A 23,857-nucleotide genomic window follows, 5' to 3' on the forward strand; every position below is an offset into this window, starting at 1 on the left:
GGAGGGAAGGGAAGGGAAGGGAAGGGAAGGGAAGGGAAGGGAAGGGAAGGAAACTTAAGTCCAGCAGCAGAGAGGGTTTTACGAACCCAACTTCTGCACATTGTTATTTTTAAGGGAGAGAAAAAGCCAGCCCCGTCGGCAGCTGAGCTGAGACTTGCCCGGGGTTTTCAGGCCCTACCCTCCCACCCCCCATTTCCTGACCCACGGCCGGGAGATCGGGAAACTGCAGCCCAGAATGTTCTTGGTGCATCTCATCTGCCTTCTCCTGGCGGCCTGAAGCCCTGGCCTGGCCTACAGCTCTGTGCTGCTGTTCCCGCCCCCTGGGAAACACTGGGGATCAGCTAGGTGAGGGTGGGGGTCACGAGGGCAAGACCCCAGCTCACTCAGGGCCTGCGGTGCAAGTGTGGGCAGCGGCCCCCACTGCATTGAAATCAGCACCAATGCCGCCCTGGTGTGTGTGTGTGTGTGTGTGTGTGTGTGTGTGTGTGTGTGTGTGTGTGTGTGTGTGTGTGTGTGTGTGTGTGTGTGTGTGTGTGTGTGTGTGTGTGTGTGCGCGTGCGTGCGCGCGCACTGTGTCGCCCCCTGGTGGCCGGAGGACTGCAGTGGGAAACCAGGTTCTTGCCTTCATGGGGCTTAGGTCTGATGCAGGGAAGGCGGTGAGTTTACCCCATCCCTACAGGCAAGCTGAGGGTGGGGGATGGAAGGAAAAGGAGATACATCAGATTTGATGTGGCACACCATGTTCACCCCTGGAGCCCTCACCCCTCACCATGTGACCTTGTGCTTTTCTCTCCCCATGCTAGGCTCCTTGGCTCTCTTGTTTCCTTGTCTGTAAAATGGGCATAATAATAATCTTTGCCTTGGCTGTCCCGGCAATTGAAGGAGACGTTGGTGAAGGGTGCCATGCCCTCCTGGCACAGAGATAGTGGTGCTTATTATTATTAAGAGGTATAGGGAGCCATGCAGGGTGTTTGAGTGAGGCAGCAACCTGTTCAGACTTACGGTTCAGGAACCCCAGTGGGGCAACACAGGATGGCACGGGCAGGAGCCCCAGCTCACGGGATTTCCCAGGGGGTATTTTCCGGGGGTATTGCTGAGCATTCTACTTGTTGAAAAGCAGGTTTCTCTGCTGTATTGAAATCATCAATGTCAACAGTTGTAGGGCCTGACAGAGAGACGGGGCCTGAACCACGAGCTTCTTCAGGGATGTGCATAAATATTTCAGACCACGAGGTGGTCAGAACAGGAGAGCAGGGGTTTCTGGGAGAGGCTGCTGAGCTCAGCATCCAGAAACCCAGTCCTTTTCCCTTCTCCCATCTCCTCTACCAACAACTTGGCGCCCACGACCATTCAGGGTGACTGGCCTGTGTCTCACTCTGCAGCAGATGTGCCCAGTGACCCTGGGCAAGGCCCCCTCTCTGGGGAGCACAGCCACCCAACTGCACAATGAGTGGGTCAGCAGCATGCTAGATCCCTCAGCATGCTAGATCTCTCAATATGCTAGATCCCTCAGCATGCTAGATCCCTCAGCATGCTAGATCCTTCAACCTGCTAGATCCCTCAACATGCTAGATCCCTCAACATGCTAGATCCCTCAACACACTAGATCCTTCAACATGCTAGATCCATCAACATGCTAGATCCATCAACATACTAGATCCCTCAACACGCTAGATCTCTCAACATGCTAGATATCTCAGCATGCTAGATCCTTCAGCATCCTAGACCCCTCCACACACTAGATCTCTCAACATGCTAGATCCCTCAACACGCTAGATCCTTCGGCATGCTAGATCCCTTAACACGTTAGATCTCTCAACATGTTAGATCCTTCAGCATGCTAGATCCCTCAACACACTAGATCTCTCAACATGCTAGATCCATCAACATGCTAGATCTCTCAACATGCTAGATCCCTCAAAAAGCTAGATACTGCAGCATGCTAGATCTCTCAACATGCTAGATCTTTCAGCATGCAAGATCCCTCAACCTGCTAGACCCTTAACACCCTAGATCCTTCAACATGCTAGATCCCTCAACACACTAGATCCTTCAGCATTCTAGATCCCTCAACATGCTAGATCTCTCAATATGCTAGATCCTTCAACATGCTAGATCCTTCAGCATGCTACATCCCTCAACACACTAGATCTCTCAACATGCTAGATCCCTCAACATACTAGATTCTTCAGTATGCTAGATCCATCGACATGCTAGATCCCTCAGCATGCTCAATCCTTCAACCTGCTAGATCCCTCAACATGCTAGATCCTTCAACATGCTAGATCTGTCAACATGCTAGATCCCTAAACACGCTAGATCTCCGCACATGCTAGACCCTCAACATGCTAGATCCTTCAACATGCTAGATCCTTCAACATGCTAGATCCTTCAGCACACTAGATCCCTCAGCATGCTACATCCTTCAACCTTCTAAATCTTTCAGCATGCTAGTGCTGGATCCTTCAACATGCTAGATCCTTCAACATGCTAGATCCCTCAACATGCTAGATCCTTCAAATGCCAGATCCCTCAACATACTAGATCCTTCAACATGCTAATGCTAGATCATTCAGCATGCTAGATCCCTAAACACACTAGATCTCTCCACATGCTAGACCCTTCAAAATGCTAGGTCCTTCAACACGCTAGATCCCTCAACAAGCTAGATCCTGCAGCATGCTAGATCTCTCAACATGCTAGATCTTTCAGCATGCAAGATCCCTCAACACGCTAGACCCTTAACACTCTAGATCCTTCAACATGCTAGATCCCTCAACATGCTAGAACTCTCAACACGCTAGATCCCTCAACATGCTAGATCCTTCAGCATGCTAGATCCCTCAACATGCTAGATCTTTCAGCATGCTAGATCCCTCAACATGTTAGATCTCTCAACATGCTAGATCCCTTAACATGCTAGATCCCTCAACACATTAGATCTCTCAACATGCTAGATCCCTTAACATGCTAGATCCTTCAGCATTCTAGATCCTTCAACATGCCAGATCCCTCAGCATGCTAGATCCTTCAACCTGCTAGATCCCTCAACATGCTAGATCCCTCAACATGCTAGATCTTTCAGCATGCTAGATCTTTCAGCATGCTAGTGCTACATCCTTCAGCATGCCAGATCCCTCAACATGCTAGATCCTTCAGCATGCTAGATCTCTCAACTTGCTAGATCTTTCAGCATGCTAGATCCCTCAACACGCTAGACCCTTAACACACTAGATCCTTCAACATGCTAGATCCCTCAACACACTAGATCCTTCAGCATCCTAGATCCCTCAACATGCTAGATCCTTCAGCACGCTAGATCCCTCAACACACTAGATCTCTCAACATGCTAGATCCCTCAACATGCTAGATCTCTCAACACACTAGAACCCTCAACATGCTAGATCCTTCAGCATGCTAGATCCCTCAACACACTAGATCCTTCAGCATCCTAGATCCTTCAGCATCCTAGATCCCTCAACATGCTAGATCCCTCAGCATGCTAATCCCTCAACATGCTAGATCCTTCTGTACCATTGAGCCCACCCCCACCCCAGAGTTGGGATCCAACCTCCTTGGGCCATGCAGCCCAGGTGTGCCCTCTTCTGGGCAAGCAGGACCTGGAGCCAAAGGTGGCAACTCCAGGCCTGACAGCAGCGGCCACAACTCAAGCTTTATTTTTGCAAGTTCTTCCCCAAATCTTTCTGTTCAAGGTCCTTAAGTAGCGTGGTAGCCTTCCTGACAGAAGGGCCCCACAGGCCAGGCCTCCCACCAGCATGATCTATCTGAGCCCCCCATGGCACTGCCTGCTGCTCTGCCCCAGACAGGGCCAGTGGTTCCCCCATCTCCCACGATCCCCGACTCGGTCTCAGCAGAAAGGGGCTGGGACTGGTCAGTGATTTTTGAGCAGGGTCTGCGATTCCCTAGTGCCAAAGCAGGGAGTGCTACTGGCTTCCCCACTGCCCAGCCTCACAGCTCAGGGTGCGGGGACTTCTCACCTTTGCCTCTGTGGCTGCTCCTGGCTTCCTGGGCAGATAGCAGCAGTGAGGTCCTGGTGAGCACTGGGCTCCCACCCTCCCCTCCCCTCCCCTCCCCTCCCAGGCTCGCCCCCCGTTCGCCCCCCCGTTCGCCCCCCCCGTTCGCCCATCACCTTTTTCTCTTTTCTCTGTCCCTTCCCTATCTGCTCTAGGGGCTCCCAGGGAGATCCCAGGAAAGAGCTTCAGGGACCCCAGCCTGAGAAAGTGGGGTCAGTTAGACTGGGCAGAAGGTGAGGTTTGAAGCAGGCCTGACTCTTGGGGTGATGGTCTGAGTGCCCCGCCTCCCTCAGACCACCCAAAACTCCAGCCTGAGAGTCCCAGCCACACCCGTCGGGGACGCAAGCCACTCATCTCCAGGAGGCCCAGGAAGCAACCAGGCAGCCCTCAGCCGGGGCCCCCTCTCCTCCCACACCCTGCCTGGTGAGGGCTATCTCAGCTCCGCCTGACCCAGCCTCTAACTGCACTGAAGGCTAGACCCTGCCCACTGGGTCAGAGGAAGCAGTGACCCCTGAGGACCAGGGAGCCCCCAGGAGGCTTTGGCACAGCCCCATGATGGAGGCCAGGAGGCCTGATCCTGACACTCCCTGTCCTGCCCTACGGTTCCTGAGGTTGGCAGACAGTGACTTCCTGGTGGGGACCAGGCCAGGGGGGGACAATCACCTAGTCCTTTCATCTTCTTGCTTCCTGCTTATGGCTCCAGGGCTTCCCAGCCATCCACAGCCTTGGCGTTGGCTCCAGCTCCTCTCCTCCTGGTCCACAACACCCCTCGACTCCCCTTCCCAGCTCTGCACCATGCCAGTAGTGGGCCAGGCAGGGCTCCAGCCCTGGGTCGCCCTGGTCGCCGGTCAGCTGAAACTGGTCTTGAGAGTGGCCTCTGTGGCTTGGACTCCAGACAGGGATGGGCTTTGAGTTTCAGCAAGACTCCTTGAGGAGCAAGGATAGGCATCTGTCCGGTCGGCTTTTCCATTGCTTAGTGGATCATCTCACTCTTCTGGCCTCAGTTTACTCCCTAGAAAATATGGGTCAGTCATCTCCTTGCAGAGATGTGTCAGACCCCCTGCTTCCCCGATGGCCTAGGGAGTGGGCTCTGGACAGTGGCCGAACCACTCTTACCTCAGTTCACGCCACCACCTGGGAAAGCCGCCTACGCTGGGGGGTCCCAGGGTGAGACGAGATGAATGCACAGAGTCCCGCAAAGCCTGGCTGAGGCCATGCTGGTTCTTACAACCCCTGACATGGTTGGGTGGCAGTCCTGAGAAAGGCAGGGACCCACTGCTCCCCATCACACCCCACCCCTGCCTTACTCCTACCCAACTGCCCAGCAGCTCCGGCTGGCCCAACGTGGAAACAGCTTCCATTCTTTAAGAGCACAGAGACCCCTGGGCACCACCATCTGCACTTTTGTGCCAAACACACACTGTGTGCCCTGCTTCTGCTGGGCAGTGAACCACAGACCCTAAGAGCCCCTCCATGGTACTGACCCCAGGGGGCTCTCCAGCTGGGGTCTGGGGGGAGCTTCTAGAAATCTGTGAAACCCCAGAAGTGGCCAGCAAAATGCCATGGTCCCTGTGCTCTTTCTGGGGGCCCCTCAAGGAATCCAGGCAACCACGGGGGCAAACGCTGGGCACGAGCGAGTTTTCCAAACACCAGCTCCCCACTCTGTGCCAAGCCCGGCAGCACCAGTCCCCCTGCTGTGGGCATTTTCTGCCTCCTAGACAGACCGCAAGCCCCTCAGAACCCGTGGTGGGCAGGGGCCTGATTCACTGCCCCCTCTTCCCCCCGCAGCTGAGCTGGGGATAGAGCTGGGAAGGCAGACATTCCAGGTGCTGTTGGGAACTGCCCTCCAGGCCCCGCAGACTCCCTTCTGCCAGCCCACCCCCAGCCGGGCTCTGGATAACATCTTGGAGACCAACCGCGGCAGCACAGGGCAGCCGAGCACTTCCTCGTCTGTTTATTACTGAACGCAGGCATCTGGGAGCCCGCGGAGCATGAAATTAGGAACAAATGTGCAGGAGGTCTAGACAGGAACTCTGCGGGCTGCTCTCCTCCGATCGAGGACGCCGGGGCCCTTGGGCTTCCAGGTAGTGGGAGCGCCTTTGTAACCAGACAGATGTGTTTGTGGAGAAAAGGCGCTCTGAGTCTCCATAAGCCCTCGACGAGACGCCGGCATGGGGAGGAGTCTGACCGTGAGGCAACGAGCCTGGATTCCAGGTCCAGCTCTGCCCTGGGCCCCCAGGGTTGGCCCTCTCTGCCCTGGCCTCGGTTTCCCCATCTGGAAGTGGAGGGCGCCCGCCTCACCTGGTTAGAGGGGCTGCTTGTGAAGCCATCAGATTGCAGGGCCCGTGCAGCTGCACTGCCGTCGGGATGTCTGTGTGTTTACCAGGCTCCCCGTCCTGGGGCCCGGTTGGTTTGGAAGGCGCGGGGCTGGATGAGCCAGAGGGCACGGCCAGTGCCGAGGATGTAGGCCTTGGCTTCTCCCTGGCTCCTACCACGAGCGCTGGGCATCTCAGGTGAACGAGGCAGACAGAAGCCTTCATTAAGCGTCGCCTGGGCCCTGTACCATGCAAGGCAGTGGCGGGGGCTGGGGCTGGGGCACAAAATAAATAAGCTCTGGAGGGGTCTGTTCCCGTGGGCTTTACGGCAAGTGAGGGGGATGTGGCAAGAGGGACAGAAAACTACCAGAGTCTGAAATTCAGCACGGGACGTGTGGCCCAGATGGTGGTGAGCAGGGGGTCTCCTGCCAGGGAAAGGCGGGTGTGGGGAGGGGGCTCCCGGGGGAGGCAGGTGGAGGCCGGTGTCTGGCTCTGCTGCCAGGTGTTTCCTGCCCCACCCCCAGCTCCACGCCATTCATTCCTCGGTGCCGGTGCTGGTGCCGCAGGAGACAACTGAAGCTTGTAAACGCAGCTGGCTCTCCCTGCCGGCTACAGAGACGAGATGGGGCCCTCAGAAGGCGACTGTTGCCCGCCCAGGCCCCCTTGCCACAGACTCTGTGGACTGGGGTGGGGGACGCACAGGGGAGCCCCATCTCACAACCTGTCCCTGTAAAAACCCGGGGTGGGAACAGGGAAGCAAAGCCATTTATAAAGCTTTAAAACCATTTATGGTCCCAGGGGGCAGATAAACAATTCGGCGCTATTCTCGCCAAATTGCCTTGGCTGGCAGTGCGGAGGCTTCAGGGAGCTGGAAGAGGGGTGGGGCTCGAGTCACAAGCAGGCGGCAGAGTAGCCTCTGCCAGGCTGTTGCTGGGCCTGACCCGCATGGCTTTGCCTCCGAGGCTTGGCCTGTGCTGTTCCCAGCACCAACAGGCCCTCTCCTTCTTCTCCCAGCCCATCCTTCACAGCCCGGCTCAGAAGCTTCCTCCTCCAGGAAGTTTCCCTCGGTTCCTCCCCCATCCGTTACCACCCTGAGCAGCCAAGTCCTCCCCTGTTCTCTCAGGCACTCAGCTTTCTCAGAGCACAAGTATCCTTGGGAGCCAAAGTGTCTGTAGCCCTTCCCGTTCTCTGCCTACCCTTGGAGGGTGTCATCTGGCTTTATCGCCTTATCACTTGATGCTTGTTTACATTTTCATAATCCTGACTTTGTTGGGTGTCTAAATCATCTGGATTCCTGGCAGGGCCGATTAAAAATCCAAGTCTCCCAGAGTGGGGAGGAATCAGTGTCTAAACCCTGCCACACCCATTTTACAGATAAGAAAACTGAACCCAGGGAGAGGCCTCTGACCCAAGGTCACCCGCAAGAGTAGAGCAGGACAGAGGCCCCGCAGGCTCGTATCACCTGGGCCACAGCTGAGTAGAGTCCTGGGGTCCCCAGGGAAGAGGCTGAAGGTAAGCACTCAGGGAGGGCAGCAGGTGGTCCATATTCTTCCCCCATTAAATGAAGGGGTGGGACCTGGTCCCTCTCAGCTCTGGCGTTTGAAGTTTTGAAGTTCTGTGGTGTGCGTTAAAGTTCAGGAAGGCTTCCTGGGAGAGGAGGGCACGTGCTGGGCTTTGATGGCATGGTAGGTCCAGGGGGGGATGGGCATCCCAGAGGGTGGGGCACAGCTAGAGCAGAGGGGAGGCAGGAGGGTGGAGGCCCAGGGAGGCCGTGTTTTTGGGAGCTGCTCGGAGTGAACTGTGGGCTGATGTCAGGCCGGGCGCTGGTGGAGCTGCCAGCGGAGTGTGTGTCTGTCGGCCATGCCTGGCCCTGGGACCTGGCGCCGTCTCGGGCGTTGCTGCTCCTCGGCGGGCGTGTATCTGCAGAGCGAGGCTGAGAGGCTCCAGCTGGACCAGCCTGGGTGTTGGAGGGTGGCTGCTGACAGCCCTGGGCACCTGGCCTGAGCCGGCACCCTTCCCGTCACGCCGCCAGGCTGCTCTCCGCTGGAGGAGACCTGGGCCCAGAGGAGCTGCAGCCAGGCGGAGCCAGGGACCGGCTGCATCTCAGACCTGAGAGAGAGCTTTGCGGAGAGCGGGGCCAGCTCCCTCAGGGACCCGATGAAGGACTCAGACTCAGGGAGGGACACGGTCCTAACATCAGCACAGCACTGAGCATGGTGCAGCTGCTGTCCCACAGAACCCCTGGGGTTCTCCCATTTTATAGAGGAGGGAACTGAGGCAGAGGAATGGAGGCACTAAAGGCCCATTCTTGCAGCTAACCAGAGGCAAAGCCAGGCTGGCACTTGGGGGTTTAGCCTGGGTGTCCTGTATGGCTCCCCAGTACCTGTCCCTGAGGGAGCACCTCAGCCCAGCCATGGCCACCTACAGTCTCCATCCTCCCTGCAGTCTCAGCCTGACAGCAGTGGGAGCCCCTCCACTCAGGCCCATGCTTCCCTATGGGAAAGCCGTGGCCCCCATTGCTATCAGTAAGCCCTAGCCGTGGGCCCTCAGCCGTGGCCCGTAGTGGAGGGTGGTGCTGAATTTTAATCCCTGCATGACCACAGACAACACTCGGGCACGAGCCTCCACCTCCCTCAACCCCTCCCAAGCTGTGTGAGTGCCCTCATTGATGAAGTGGGGCCATAATTACCTGGGTGCAAATAGCAAAAATGCGCTCCAGGTGACATACACACAGTAGGTGACATACACACAGCAGGAGTCACTCTGCAGGTGTCGGGGAGGGATCGGCACCTGAGTCAGGACCACAACGGCAATCTCTCCCACAGCTGTGGCCTTCCTCGCTCCCTCCGGGGACCAGCACCTTCTGACTCTCCAACATGTGGCTGAAAACCCCACCCGTGGCTACAGCCTGGCCACAGCCTGAGCACTCATGTCTCTACCCAAGGTCAAGCGACCAGCAGGGACCGGCCAGTGTCTCAGGCCTTAATTCCATTTCCCAGGAGAGAGGCCGGCTGGCCCAGCCTGGGGTGCACGTCCATCCCAAACCCAATAAACTGTGGCCGAAAGGACAGCAGCAGAGGGCTCAGAAGTGGCCACCAGCCTCTTGGCTCAGGGCACAAAGGAGAGGGCCATGGCTGGGCCAGCACCCCCAAACCTGGTATCAGCACAGTGTGTGCTTCCCCAAAGGAGCTGTGGCATTCAAGGCATTCACGTGGAGGAGACATGGGGTTCAGCAGTCGGGGTAGGGTGGCAGGGGCCCCAAGGTGGATGGTAGCAGCGGATCCAGCCCTGACCTGACCCAGATCCCTCATCTTACTGGTGCTGGGGCCTGGGCGGGTCATTTCTCTCCAGGCCTCGGTTTGCTCCCTAGTGGGATCATTTGAACATCAAAAAGAATCATGACTGCAGTGGACTGAAACGCATCAAATATATTTTCAAAAATCAGTGAGATTGCACTGGGCAAGTTTCCACGTAGAAAGGCAAGCTGGGGCAGACAACAGGCTGGGACCAATAGGCACGTGGGGCCTGCAAAGGGGGCAGGGTCACTTTTGGTTCACTGAGAGGTGTGGATCTGGGCTGGCCTGTTCTCCGTCCTCTCGGCACACACACAGCCACAAACCTCAGGGCACCAGCTCATTCTGATCCCTGATAAAGGGAGGAACGGAACCTCTGAGCCTTCCCTCTGCAGGCCGCATGCTAGGGTAACCACACAGATGATAAAGGCATGTGCTTTAGAGCTTTTTCAAGGAGAACTGGAGCTCATAAACGTGGAAAGAAGGATAACATTTGGAAAGTCACTACTTTGTAACTCCTAGTGAAGTAACAGATCCAGGTCATGCACAGGATGCTGCAGCAATGGGCTGGGAGACCCCCCGGAATCTGGCAATGGAAGAACTGGCCGAGAGCAGCTGCAGTCATTAGCTGATTGTGACGTCAAGACGAGGGGGACAGCAGACATCAGGCCCCTGGGAGTGATGCAACAGGAAGCCAGTTTAGAGGAGAAACACTGATAAAGGAGCATGTTCAATGCCATGCGAGGAATCCCGGCCAGCTCCAGTGCCTGGAAAATTCCGTCAGATAAACAACCCAGTTTCTCCAATAAACAACATGGGGGTGCGGGGCGTGAATGGGTTTTGAGCTATTCTAGAGCAAAAGGAGCCAAAAGCAAGTACATCCTGATTTGAACTAACCAACCGTAAAAAAGGCATTTCAGAGACGACAGGAGAAAGCTAAACGTAGGCTGGGTAATTTTTTAAAAATCCTCCTCAGTCAGATGCTGCACTGGAGTATTTATGGGTAAAGTGATATGCTCTGTGATTTCCTTTAAAATACTCCAATCTCTTCCTCCACCCCATACCCCAGCAAGAAAAAAAAAAAAATGAGGCTTGGGAAATTGAGGAAGGGAAGTGGCGCCAGCTCCCACTGCTCTGTGAGAGGTGATTGTGAAGAATTTAGGAATTTTGTAAGCCGCTTGTCAAACCTTGCTTGAACGGAAACTGGCCATGGTAAGAAAATCTACACCACAAAAATCAGCAAATGCTCCCAGCCGGGTGCTTTGAGAGCTGGTTTATCAGCACACCCCAGGACAGGGATGAGCTGAATGCAGCAGCCACTGACAGCATCACTCCAGCCTCCCTGCGTTGTGTTTGATGGACATTTTCCACAAGAAGGAGTTTGCAAAGGGCATGTCCCTAGGCCTGGAAATCCCACTTCTAAGAATGTATCCTGAAAGCCACTGAAGCAGGTTCAGGTGGTTCCCATTACTTAGCTACAAAGACGCTTATTAAAACATTGCTAAAAATATTTCTTTAATGTAAGAAGCCCAAACGTCAGGCAGGAATTGGTTTTCAGTTTTGCAAGATGAAAAATTCTGGAGATTAGTTGCCCAACAGTGTGAAATATAATTCATGCTACTAAGCCGCACACGTACAAATGGTGAAGATGGTACATTTTATGTGTGCTTTACCACAATTAAGCATTTTAAAGAAAAGGAGTCAGTTACATGAAACAATGGAATCGGGTTAGAGACTATGTTGCAGAAGAAAATTTAAGGATATGGCAGAATAATGGTGACTGTGTGAGATGAAAATGCAGGGAAGCAGGTTACAAAACCATATGTTCGGCCTGACTGCATTTGGGTAAATTTAAAAACGTGCAAGCTTGTAGAGCCAGGCTGGAAGGGCGCCATTCATTGACAGCATGCTACACTAAGCATGGAGAGACACGCTTGTAAAAGTGTCACAAAACCCTGTGCTATTAGCATCCACCTTCTACGGATGTGGAAGCTGAGGCTGGGAGAGGGGCAGGGACAGAGGCCAGCTGAGGCAGAGCAGGACCTGGGCTCCTGCTGCACCCCGTCCCAGGCAGAGCCCCTGCCTCTCACAGGCACATCCTGGGGTGCTTTTTTCCCCTCAGCTTGTCTTCTCAGTTCTCTAGAATAGCACGAGTGACTTTTGTGGTGAGGAAGCGTGATGCTCTAAAGCTGGCGGCGTGTGTTGCAGGCTGTTGATGGAGAAGGGGGCGGATGACAGCCGGGACCGTGGTCATCACCGGGGGCATCTTGGCGACTGTGATTTTGCTCTGCATCATCGCTGTTCTGTGCTACTGCCGGCTCCAGGTATTCCCAGGCGGCGGGGAAGGGGACAGGGCAGGGAGGCCCAGAGGGTGCCCCTACCTCGGGAGGGAGCCCCGCCTGAAGGTCACAAGGGTCACGGCCCGGGAAGTGGGGAAGAGCCCTGTGGCAGAGAAGACACACAGCAGAAGGCAGCAGGACCCTACCATGGGGCTCAGTAAGATGCGCCTGACTCCCCTCACCCAGAGCTTATAAAGAGGCTCAGAGACGGGAAGGGACTTAGCCAAGGGCACCAGCTGCCCAAAAGGAGTGTCACAGTGAGCAATCCTTCCCACCTGCACTCCAGGGCCATCCAGAGTCCCCATGTCTCCCTGAGAGATGAGGGGGAGCCATCGGGGCAGGGCGAGGCAACACAGCTGCCAGTGCCTGTGACCCCCGGCTCTGCCGATGTGGGGCTGCGAACCCCTCCACGCCTCAGTCTCCCCACCTGCAAAATGGAGATAACAGTCACACCTGCACGTTGCTGGGCGGAAGAGATGAGTGGATCGTTGTGAAGTGCTCAGCACTGCACCTGGCCTGAGTGAGACCCATAGCACTGGTTAAACAGCTGAGGTGTCAGGCCTGGGCTTGGGCCACCCCACTCCCACCGTGCCTATCTCCCCTCCCCAGTCAGGGATAGCCTTTCCCGCATGTCGGTCCTGGGGTGGGAGCGGGCGGCCGCATGGTCACCGTCCCTCTGCCCGCAGTACTACTGCTGCAAGAAGGACGAGTCGGAGGAGGACGAGGAGGAACCAGACTTCGCCGTTCACTCGCACCTGCCCCCGCTGCACTCCAACCGCAACCTGGTGCTGACCAACGGGCCGGCGCTCTACCCCACCGCCTCCACCTCCTTCAGCCAGAAGTCCCCGCAGGCCCGCGCCCTCTGCCGCAGCTGCTCCCACTGCGAGCCCCCCACCTTCTTCCTGCAGGAGCCGCCGGAGGAGGAAGAGGACGTGCTGAACGGCGGGGAGCGCGTGCTCTACAGGAGCGTGAGCCAGGAGGACGTGGAGCTGCCCCCGGGGGGCTTCGGGGGCCTGCAGGCGCTCAACCCCAACCGCCTCTCAGCCATGCGGGAGGCCTTCGCCAGGAGCCGCAGCATCAGCACCGACGTGTGACCTGGGCCCGCCCCCAGGATCCTGGCCTTGAAGGTCCTGAGACAATGGGGGGATTCCTGTGGCACACCCACCTGGCCCCAGGCCCCCAGTGGGGCTTGGCTGAGCCCTCCTGGAATCCCTGTCCTCAGGGGAGGCCCAGGCTTGGGGAGCCCCCAGGCTCGTGGCAGGGATAAGGCTCATTGAACACAAATGTGTCCTGGGGGGAGGCACAGCTGGGGCCTGGGGCTAGAAGGACCAGGTGACCATACGGCCGGCTGGGCATGCACCAGGGCTCTCAGGCATAGAGGCCGCCGTTACTCCTGATGATTCTGTCTCAGACCCAACAACCTGGCCTTCCCAGGAGGTCTCCATGTGTCACCCCTCCCTGGGTCTCACCCTTCTCACCTGCTCAAGGAAGGGATGACCTCAGTGAGGCCCAGGGCCCTGCAGCAAGGCCCTCCCTGGCAATTGCAGACCAAGGATTCTGCTCCTCCACCTTGAACTCCGGCCTCTTTCTCTCCATTTTTCCCTCTCTCTCCCCTACCCGTCTCTCCCTCTCTCTCACACACACACTCTTCCGGGTTCAAGTGCCAAGCGTCTGCCTAGGCTGAGACACGTGCTGAGCTCCCTGAAGATGGACCGGCTGCCCCCTAGAAGGGAGACTTTCAGGGGCATCAGGGCCCTTGGGATGCTCCGCCCTGACCAGCTTTTTGGTGGCAGAGGGAGGCACGGGGAGAGGGAGAGGCCATGTCGCAGTCCCCCTGCCGTGGGAGAGGCAACGCGGAAATGTATAGACCCAGTGCTCAGCCAGAAACAGGGCCAGCAAGCGGCAGTGCACGGAGGCAGCCCGGGGCTCATCAGGGTGGGCAGAGCCATGGCCCAGAGCTTGAAAACCCCCGAGTTCCCCGTGAGACTTGGCTGGCCCTTCCCACCCCTGGGCCTCAGTCTCCCCATCTTGTGTGATGAGGAGAGACCCTGAGGACAGAGGTCTTCAGGCTGTGGGTCTCAACAGGAACTGAGATCCCCAAGGGAGACAGAGCTGCAGGTCACCTCCCCTACCTGCTTCTCAGCAGGACCTAGGAGGCCTGGTCCAGCTCCTGGTGGACCCCAAGCAGCCAGAGCCTACTGCTGCCATCTGAAGACCTCATCTGAGCCCACTCTCCACCAAGCGCCCACCCAGGCCGAGGTCTCCTGGGAATTCTCACCCGCTCTCCTGCTGCTAAGGAAATGACGTCAATGGCTACCCCAGAGAAATGCCCCAGATCCCAGGACACCAGCCATCAGGAAGGCAGCTCTTCCTCACCCAGAAAGAGGCAATTATTTCCTCTCAGCAGCCTGGCCCTAGGAGCCCCCTTCCCTCTCTGGGGCTCTGCCTCTCCTTTTGTGCCCTGCCATGGAGCCCCAGGGCCGGGGCAGCCCCTCTCTGCCCAGGGAAGGCACCGCCTCAAAGACAAGGCTTGGCCAGGCAGTGGCCTTCCCTGAGCGGAGGGTGGCTTGAGCAGGACACTTCTTGCCCTTACTCAAAAACGAAATCGCCAGTTTCCAGAGGCGTCGGGGGAACGGCTGACGAAGACACAATCGTTATGTTCTCAATTGTTTTCCTCCTCTTACTTTCTCTCCTGCCTGGTTTGGACAGGCCAGTGGCATTCTCCCTTGAGGTCCCTCGCAGCCTCGGCCCCCCGGGCCCGCCCACACCTCTGGCTTCCTCTGTGCATCCTGTGAAGTCTGTTTCTGATGCATTGGCGTGGGGGGTGGGCTGGGTGGGGTGGGGATGAGGGCCCGGCCCTCATGATTCCATTTCCCAATTCCTTTCTGGTCTCCATCCTCTCTGTAGATATGTAGATCTCTTTGAAACGAAGTAAGCACCCATCCCTCCCAGCTCACTCGGCTCCACCATGGGGACCTGCTGGGGGAGCCGCTGGCTCCCTGAGGAAAGTGAAAGCCGATAAAACATCTCCCACACTCTCGTGCAGCGTCTTCCATCCTCCCGGGTGTCCAGGCCGTCCACACCCACCCTCTTCAACCTTCTGGGAGGGGCTTCCTCCCACCCCGCAGGAGGCAGAGTCAGCTTCTCCTTCCGGATGCAGCCAGTCAGGCCAGGGCTCTGCCCGGCGGGGCCGAGAGCTCCTCTCTGGCTTGGGGGCACAGCAGTGGGCCACGTTTGATTTTGAATTTCCCGGTGGCTATCCATCTTCCAGCATTGAGAACTACCAGAGTGGACTCTGAACCCCTGGACAGAGGGTTGTGGCGGTGGGGGAAAACAGGCTGGGTCCCCTGGGACAAGTGACAGAGCATCTCTGGGCCTCAGTTTTAGCCTCCACACAATGGGGTAATCGCGATGCCTATATCGTGGGGACCTTTGGAAGATAAATCCAGGCAGCACCAAGGAGGTGCTGGGCACAGAACCTGGCATACAGTAAGTGTATAATAAATGTTGGCAGAAAGGAGAAGCCGGGAGGAAACAGTAAGACAGGAAGAAGATGTGGGTTGGGGGGACACAGGAGGAGAGAACAGCGAGGTGAGGGCGGGCACAGGGTGAGGTGGGCAGAGAGGCCTGAGACCCCGGGGTCTCAGGACTCGGCTCTGTCCGGCCCAAGCTGGTGACCTTGAGCAAGTCCATCCCAGGGGCCTCTTAATTCCTGGACTTTAGGGATTGAAAGGACCATCCTGATTGCAGCGCCTCAGTGCACACGCGTGCAGGCACACTCAGGCGAGAACACACTGGGGGGGGGGGTGCTGCCTTAGTTTCCCCAGAGCCCCAAGTCCTTCAGAAGCCCCCCTAAAGCTGTGATGGACCCTGCTGTGGCTCCCAGTCTGAGAACAAGCTGGCCTCACATCGAGGAAGCAGCCCGGCAGCCACTCACCTCCCGACTGCCTGCATGCTCAGAGACACCTCCTGGGGCCCCCTCCGGGCGGTACAGCCCCATCCTTCCTCCCATGCAGCGTCCTCCAGCTGTGTCACTTTTCCTCTCCTGAGTGCTCTTTGCTGCCCTCTTGTCTGGGAAAAGCCACTCCTGCTGCTGGGTCAACCAAGCAGCCCCTCCCCAGAAGCCCCTGCGTTCCTGCACCCACAAGTCCGGGTCAGGAAGCCCTCCATGAGCTCCAGGAGCGGCAGTGACAGTGCTGTTTCCTGAGGCTCAAGGTGGGCCCAGCCCCGCGCCCCCAACACCTGCCTCATCTCCTCTGTTCTTGCCCACGCACTTTGAGGTGGGTGCCCTACACCTTAGCCAAGGTCCCTGACCCCTGCCCCCACAGGTCCTGTACCAGTTGCTGATGGGCTCGAGATGTCAACTCCACTCCTACTCCAGCGCCTAAGTCCCAGTGTCCCCAGACGCCCTCCCTGCACACTCCCCACGCCTCTCGTTGCCTTTTATCTGCATCTGTCTTTCTCCTCAGAGCAGGTGCTGTGGCCCCCCGCGGCCCACCCCTGCACCGGAGGCCTCAGTGAGCTGGAGGGACCCCACACAGCCACGCCTGGGCCCTCCAATCCCCAGGCCACCCACTTCTCCAGCCAGAGGCAACTGAGACCCCATGATGCCGCCATAAATAGGACCACTTTATTAACGTAGATGAGCACTGACGCTGACTGCAGGGGCGGGGGCCGAGGTCCATCCCCAAACGTCCCGTGGGCAAGCGCCTCTGCCCGGGGTAGAAAGTGCGGCGGGAAGAGAGCTCCATGGGAGGGGCTCCATAAGAGGGAGCACGCCTGGGCCTCCTTGGCTGCCTGAGCCCCTCTCACCCCATGGCCTCCGAGGGAGGAAGGCCCCCCACCACGTTGGGCTCGCCTGCAAGTTTCCTTCAGAAGGGCCTGCCACCCAGAGAGGGCGTGGGCTACGGGCCCGGAGCAAGACACCTCCACCACTGGCTGTGGGCCCTGGGCCCCTCGGCTGGGGGCTGCTGGGGGCTGGGGAGCGGGAGCCACAAACACAGGATCCACGCAGGAACACGGACAGGTTCCCACGGCAGGGGTGGCTCTGTCTAGGGGAGGCCACTGGGTGCCGGAGGCTCTGCCCCAGGAGCACAAAGGTCCATGGGCCGTGGGAAGTCCCCTCTCGACAGCCGAGGCTCAGTGCCACGTCTCTTAGGCCAGCGTGCCCTGCAGAAGGGGGGTCTGTGGAGGCCCCAGAAGCTGCAGCAGCCCCAGGAGGGGCGCTTGGTCTTCATCTGGAAGGGGCTGCAGCTGCTGGGCCTAGGAGTGGGGGGGCCTGCAGGAGCGGCAGCACGCCTTGCTGTAGTACCAGTGCCCGCAGAGGTTCACTTTGATGGCCAGGGCACAGTTGGTGCCTGGCTGGTCCTGGCAGCTGTCATCTGGAGAAGGAACATAGAGCGAAGCAGGGCAGTTTCAGGAGGTGGCCAAGGGGCGAAAACCCCAAGGACCCCCACGTGCCGTTTTCCAGGGGCAGTGGGCCTCCCACCCCATGGTGGGTCTCCATCTCTAGCTCTCTGCCCCCTCCTTCCTGGCCCATCTCTGTCCCCAAGATGTCGCTGTCCCAGATCATGCCAGGTGATTTGATCTGTGTCCCAAGAGGAGTGATGCCTAAAGGAGCTACAGATGTCACACCCAGAGGCCTAAGCATCCCCAAGGGTTCCACAGGGGCCCCCCGTCCACCACTCAATGTATCCAAAGCATAACTCATCACATGCCCTGCACCTGGCACCCTGTCCCTCCTCCAGGTGCCCAGGCCCTGCTTCAGCTGCTCCCCTCCCTGCCCCCTGTGTGCCAGCCCCTGGCCGCTCCAGCTGAGTCATCCTGGATTCAGGTCTTGGCCCCACAGTGGCCCTGCCATCTGAAGCTGACCCTTTTCCCAAAGTACAGGTCTCAGCATGGCTCCCTGGGGCCATGGAGCCCCAGTCAGGCCTCCCCCATTCCCCTTCCCTCTCTCCCCTCCCAGTGGGGCTCAGCCATGCCGGGAGGGAGCCCCCACTCCCTGCACAGCTTGGTCTCTCAAGCTGGTTCCCAGGCTCGCCATCAAGGTGAGCAATGTCTGCTCACCCCTCAGGCCCTGACTCTGTCCTCGCCTCCCCTGGGAAGTCCCAGAGCCACCCTCGGCCTCCCCGCGCCTCACCTGGGGGCTCCGTGGGGCAGGGCTGCAGATCACAGGCCTGTCTGCCAACGGGCTTCACCAACGGATCGCAACCACGGACGATGTCGGTCCCCTGGTAGCACTTGACGTCTCGCATCCTCACGCCCACCCCGCAGGTCTTGGTGCACTGGTGTGGGAGAGACAGAAGGCATGGGGAAAGCCTCCTGATGGGGCAGGGGCCTGGGCAGGGGGCGGGGAACCTGCACACTCCCCCTTCCCCACCCCACCCTTCCCAGGCGGCTATGAGTCCCAACTGACACAGGACCCGTGGAAGCCCATTTGAAACTAGACCTGCAGCTCCAAGGCTGAGTTGAGATGCTGACAAAAGGGCACTGGCTGGCATTCGGGAGGCTCTGATTGTCTCCCACCCAGGGCTGCCTCAGTCTCCCCAGATCCACAGTGAGGGGTGGTCCCTCCTCTGTCATTTCCCAGGGGGTCCAGGCACTGGCTGGCAGTCAGGAGGATCTGATTCTCTCCCCACGCAGGGCTGCCTCAGTCTCCCCAGATGCACAGTGATGGGTGGTCCCTCCTCTCCCATCTCCCTGAGGGTCCTCTGGCCCCAGCTTTCCTGGGTCTGTGGTGCAGACTGTTTGTTGTGGGCCGATCAAATGCATCTCGCGAAGTCACCACCCCCTCCAGTGGCTCCCCGTCCAGATGTTCCCCTTGGAAAACCCCGCTGAGCTCCCCAGAACACCAGAGACATCTGCTGGCCCCAGTCACCCTGCTGTCCTCCTGCCAAGATCCCACAGGCGGTGGCTCCCTCACACTCCCCCCAATGTGGGTGACCCCACATCATCCAGGCACGTCTGGGACCTGAGCCCTCTGTCCTCTGAGATGGGTGGGGTGGGAGGCCCTGGCCCTGGGACCCACTCTCCACTTCTGTTTGCAAAGGAGCAAGGAAGACCGATTAAGACTTGGCAGAAAGACTGCTGCCTGCCTGCCTGCTCCGAGCCAGGGGGTGGGGGCTGGCACCGTCTGCAGGCGAGGAAAGGCTGGCTTGGCGCTGACGGCGTGAGGACAATCAGCCTTTGGCAGGGCCCTGAGGAGCCTCTGGACGTGCCTCTGGAGAGCAGCACATTCCCGGCCAGCCCTGGTGCCAGCTCCTCTGCCCCTGGGGAGTGGATGGGACTGGGCAGCTGGGGGAACAAACACTGACTGAGCCGCCGCTATGCACCGGCATCGGGGGGCAGCCACCAGGAAGAAGGAGTCCACGTGCCCACCAGCCGTCTGTGCCAGCTGCACCTCGTCTGGCCCTGCCACCTCCTCATCAGGGCTAGGGGGATGCTCCTCCCCAGCACCCCAGGCTGTCCTTCTGGGGTCCCCCCTTCATAGCTTCATGGCTCCCCCCGTGCCATGGCTCATCACCCAGCAAGGTACCTGCACCTAGTGGGTCCCTGTTTCCTGGCCCCACAGTGGCCCCCCCATCTGAAGCTAGTGCTCTTCCCAAACTACAGACCTGGGCTGGCTCCCTGGGGCCCTGGAACCCCAGTCAGCCTCCCTGCCCCTTCCCACTCTCCCTCCCACCGGGCTTAGCCTTTCCAGAAGGAGGCTTCAGGGCCCGGCACACCGTGGTCTCTCCAGCTGACTCCCGGCAAAAGCCGGCTCACCCTTCAGGCCCTGGCTCTGCCCAGGCCTCCCCTGGGAAGCCCCAGGCCCACCCTCAGCCTTTCCCCTCCTCACTCGGGGGTCCTTTGGTGGGCAACAGGGAATGAGTGAGTGTGTGTTCTCCCTCCTGAACAAGCATGTGTGCTACAGGGCAGGCAGAGGCCCTGGGGCAGGGTGGGGGGCGGCGGGGCAGGGTGGAGGCCAGACACCACCAAGCGTGCACGAAGAGCCTGGGACCTGGCAAGGGCCCGGGGCCTGGACCCCAATCTCTGAGCAGGGCCGCACTGGGGTCCCCAGCTCGCTCCTCACAGACTCTTGGACTCTCTGCCTTGAACTCATAAGGTTTAGGATCTTGCACCCACCCGCCACAGCGACCAAGACTTGGAGCCCTCGGGCGCCAGGGCCTGATACACAGCTGGGCACTTCACCATGAACGTTCCAGGCTCTGAGTTCCGTCTGACACCCCCATTTTGTCGCCTGGGTATTCAGAGTTGGCCCATCAGGAAACTGAGGGCAGAGGTAGCTGGAGACCCCAGGTAAACAGCCTGGCTATGGAAGCACCTGCCCAGTGATTCCCAGATACCCTCTGGACACCCCCAGGTCCCCCTCTCAGAAGCTCATGGCATTGCCAGGTGTGAGGCGGCTGGGTCTGGGGCCAGGGCTGGCGCTGCTGTGAAAGGGCCACAGATGGCTGATGTGTCACAGCTGATGTGAGTTACTCAAGCTGGAGTCTAGACAGGGCTGCCTCCGTGGGGCCCAGAAGGCAGAGGGGCACCCACTGGCACAGGGCGAGGCTCTGGAGTCACCCGGAGGCCCCACAGGAAGTGCAGCAGAAGGGGAAAACAGCAGGAGAGGTGAAAGCAACCTGTTTGCTCTGCAAGACAACTGGGGGCGAGGAGGCGCCCAGTTTGCCACCCCCTCTGTGAAACCAGGGCTGCCCACCCACCTTGGGGCTCCCTGCCCAGGGCCCCTCGGGATGAGCTGGTTCAGGTCCCCCTTCCCTTGCAGATGCCACACCCCACCTGGGTTTCACTCTAGGGCCATGGACAGGCCTGGCCTCCAATGTCTGCTACAGCCCCCAGTAACTGTGGGACCCCGAGTGGGCCAGAGAGCTCCCTGAACCTCTGAGGAATGGGGAAAAGAACCTCTCCTCATGGCACTATTGGGAGAGAGGAGACCCTTCAGGCAAAGAACTGGGTCAGGGTTGCCACACGTGCCTCAAGGCCTCAGGATGGGAGGGCTCTCCTCCCCTCTACAAAGAGAACCGAGATCTCAGCATAGTCCTGCCTCACATCCTGACGCTGGGGCATTCTGGGGGCCCAAGAGTCAAAGAATCTCGGAGGGGCCAGACCCATGCAGGAGACTTACTGCCCTTCCCTCTGGCCCCGCCGGTGTCCTGACATGGGGGTGCATGTCTATTACTGTCTCCCTAAATCCCAAGCGGCTGCCTTGGCTGCGGCTCCCAGAGGGCCAAGCCTGTGTCTGCCTCAGCCCAATCTGCTCCCCCCGCCCACCTGGGGTCTGTCTGTCCCGCGGTGTCAGGCACATGGGCTGCCAAACATGCAACTTAGAGGCCACAATTCGAGGCCGGAGTTCCCGGGCCCAAAAAGGCCCAGGACGAGTGCCGTAGGGATCCCAGGGACAAGATCAGAGAAGGCTTCCTGGAGGTGCTGGCTCTCGCACCAGCTGACGTGGCGGAGTTGAGAAGCTTTCCCGGGAAGGAAAGCCCTCACAGAGGCTGTCGGGGAGGGAGGAGCAGGAAGCACTTAATGAGGCTTGAGGCAGGAGGGGCGGGATCGACATTCAGGTCTGGCCTCAGGCAACCTCAGAGGGGCCGGCTGGGAACTCACCTCTGACCAGGGGCTGGTGTACCACTTGAAGCAGGGCCTCTCGAAACACGTGCTCTCCTCGGGAGGCTTCTTGGCGAGCCCGCACTCGGGGCCACTGCGCGTCTGCGGCTTCCCGTTGGCCAGCTCCATGCAGAGCACCAGCCGCTTCTTGACCCCGCGCCCGCAGGTGGTGTTGCACTGAGGCCGGGGCAGAGGGAGCGGGTCAGCGCCAGGGCCCAGCAGGACCCTACACACAGGGCCCACGGCGACTCTGGTGACAACGGGCTGGTCAATAGCAATTGGGTGAGAATGCTCCAGTGCATAACAAACTGGCTGGAAACTCTTTGTTCGATAACCATTTGGCCCCAGATGGATTTGATCAAAAGCAATTTAGCACATAACCATCTGTTTTGAAACAAATTGGCTAATGACAATTTGGCCAGTGATGATTTGGCCAAAATCAATTTAGCAGAAAACAATTTGGCTCGAGATTATCCGGTTTAGTGACCTGCCGGGAGCTGCTGGTTGAAAGCAATTTGTGGAGAGCAACTCGTCTGAAATGGCAAGTTGGTGACGATGACAGGTGGGTGCGGAAGACACACTGGTCACGATCAGAGGTCGCACAGGCCCCTGGGCCAGGAGCAGGCAGCCAAAACAACCCCTGTCCCTAGCTTTCTGCATCCCAGGGACTTGGGGGCCCAGGCTGGGGGCAATGCCAATTCTGCACGTACCACTGAGCCATGCAAAATTGAGATTTGGGGACTTGTAAGGTGTTTTCCTACCTTTTAAGCCTTTTGTATTCTAAATTAATTTTTAGGGAATTGTCCCTTCATAATTTGCAATGAATTCCTCTTTTTCACCCATCTGTGGTCCCAGCCATCTGGCTCTCCTCTCTGGCCAAATGCTCTCCAGATACCAGGAGGCCCTTCCGCGGGCTCTGGGGCACTCACCCGCTCCCAGTCCTGGGCCAGCCAGTGGGCGGGACAGTTTTTGTCCCCACAGGGGTGGATGGCCAGAGGCTTGGTCTCCATCTGGCACTGGGACTCAGGTACCACCCGTCCGTCGCTGGTCTTGCAGTACACGTGCCTGATGGTGCGGCCTTGCCCGCAGCTTCCACTGCACTGCAGGGGAGAGGACAGGCAGGGGACATCCAGTGAGAGGCAGCCACACCAGGAGGGGCCCTGGATGTCAGTCCCAAGGGAGAGGAGTGGCTCCCAGGCAGTGTCGAAGCGGTTGCCATGGTAACCACTTTTAAAATAACATTTTCTATTCTAATTACAGAAATAATGCATGCTTGATGAAAAGCACGCAGAGAAAAGCACACTTAAAAAGATCATCTGTGCACCCACCACCCAGAGGCGACCCCAGCTAGCATCTGAGCATCTCTCTGGATGAGAGAGACAGAGACAGGGAAAGAGACAAAGACAGACACAGAGAGACAGAGATGGGGAGACAGACAGAGAGACTCGGAGACAAACAGAGACGGGGAGACAGAGACAGACCAACAGAGGAACAGAGACACAGACACAGACAGGGAGACAAAGGCAGAGAGAGATACAGAGAGATAAACAGGTGATAGAGGGAAGGTGATGCTGGCCACGTGTTTGGAGAGAAGTTTTGATTCCTATAATAACATGGGAGAAGGCTGGTTGGACATTCTTGACCTCACACCCTTGCCTCGGAAAAAAATGGAAACTGAGGCACATCAAGGCAAAGCTCTGGGTCCCCTCACCAGCCGCACGCCCAGCCACCCCTCAGTGCAGGCCTCACCGGTCCCCAGTCGGAGACGGTCCACTGCCGGTCACAGGGCGGGCCCGTGCAGTTCTTCTCCCCTACAGGCCTGGTGTTGGGGTCACACAGCTTCTCATCCTCGGAGCAGCGGATGTCCCTGGTCACCACACTGCGCTCCCCACACTTGGCAGTGCACTGTGGCGGCAGGGGGAGGGGGCGGGGGGGGTGTGTGACAGGTGTAGCCACCTCCATCTCCCAAGCCCAGCTCCCCAGCTCTTCCCGACCCCCGGCTTGCTCCCGCAGGCACTCACCTCGGACCACTCCGACATCTCCCACTGGGGCCCGCAGGCGGGGTTCCGGCAGGTCTTGCGTTCCTCGGGCCGCACGGCCTCGGCTGCCTCGCACAGGTCGCTGTACACGGAGCTGTCGAAGCCGGGCGAGAGCATCTTCCAGCAGCGCACGACGCGGAACTGGTAGCCCTCTCCGCAGGTGCGCGAACACTCGCTCCAGCTGCTCGTCTCCCACCTGCCCCGGGAGCGGATGGCCTTCAATGA

At 58.5% G+C, this 23,857-nt stretch overlaps 2 protein-coding genes across 8 annotated transcripts in view; one reads left to right on the forward strand and one right to left on the reverse strand.

Moving 5' to 3' along the window:
- FAM163B (family with sequence similarity 163 member B) overlaps positions 1–15,020 on the forward strand; it is a 34,373-nt gene extending 19,353 nt beyond the window's left edge. For both annotated transcript variants that reach the window (XM_034929423.3, XM_057298611.1), the window contains exons 2-3: positions 11,851–11,966; positions 12,668–15,020. In XM_034929423.3, coding sequence (XP_034785314.1) covers positions 11,874–11,966; positions 12,668–13,075 — 501 coding nt within the window. In that variant the 5' untranslated portion in view covers positions 11,851–11,873 and the 3' untranslated portion in view covers positions 13,076–15,020. The remainder of the gene's footprint in view (positions 1–11,850; positions 11,967–12,667) is intronic.
- Positions 15,021–16,586: 1,566 nt separating this feature from the next.
- ADAMTSL2 (ADAMTS like 2) overlaps positions 16,587–23,857 on the reverse strand; it is a 40,275-nt gene continuing 33,004 nt past the window's right edge. For all 6 annotated transcript variants that reach the window (XM_034929421.3, XM_008976034.4, XM_003822440.4 and 3 more), the window contains 6 exons: positions 23,615–23,828; positions 23,343–23,498; positions 22,523–22,693; positions 21,594–21,770; positions 18,121–18,265; positions 16,587–17,362 (listed from right to left, as the gene is read on the reverse strand). In XM_034929421.3, coding sequence (XP_034785312.2) covers positions 17,244–17,362; positions 18,121–18,265; positions 21,594–21,770; positions 22,523–22,693; positions 23,343–23,498; positions 23,615–23,828 — 982 coding nt within the window. In that variant the 3' untranslated portion in view covers positions 16,587–17,243. The remainder of the gene's footprint in view (positions 17,363–18,120; positions 18,266–21,593; positions 21,771–22,522; positions 22,694–23,342; positions 23,499–23,614; positions 23,829–23,857) is intronic.

The sequence above is a fragment of the Pan paniscus genome, chromosome 11, assembly GCF_029289425.2.
Source record: "Pan paniscus chromosome 11, NHGRI_mPanPan1-v2.0_pri, whole genome shotgun sequence".
Taxonomy (NCBI): Eukaryota; Metazoa; Chordata; class Mammalia; order Primates; family Hominidae; genus Pan; species Pan paniscus.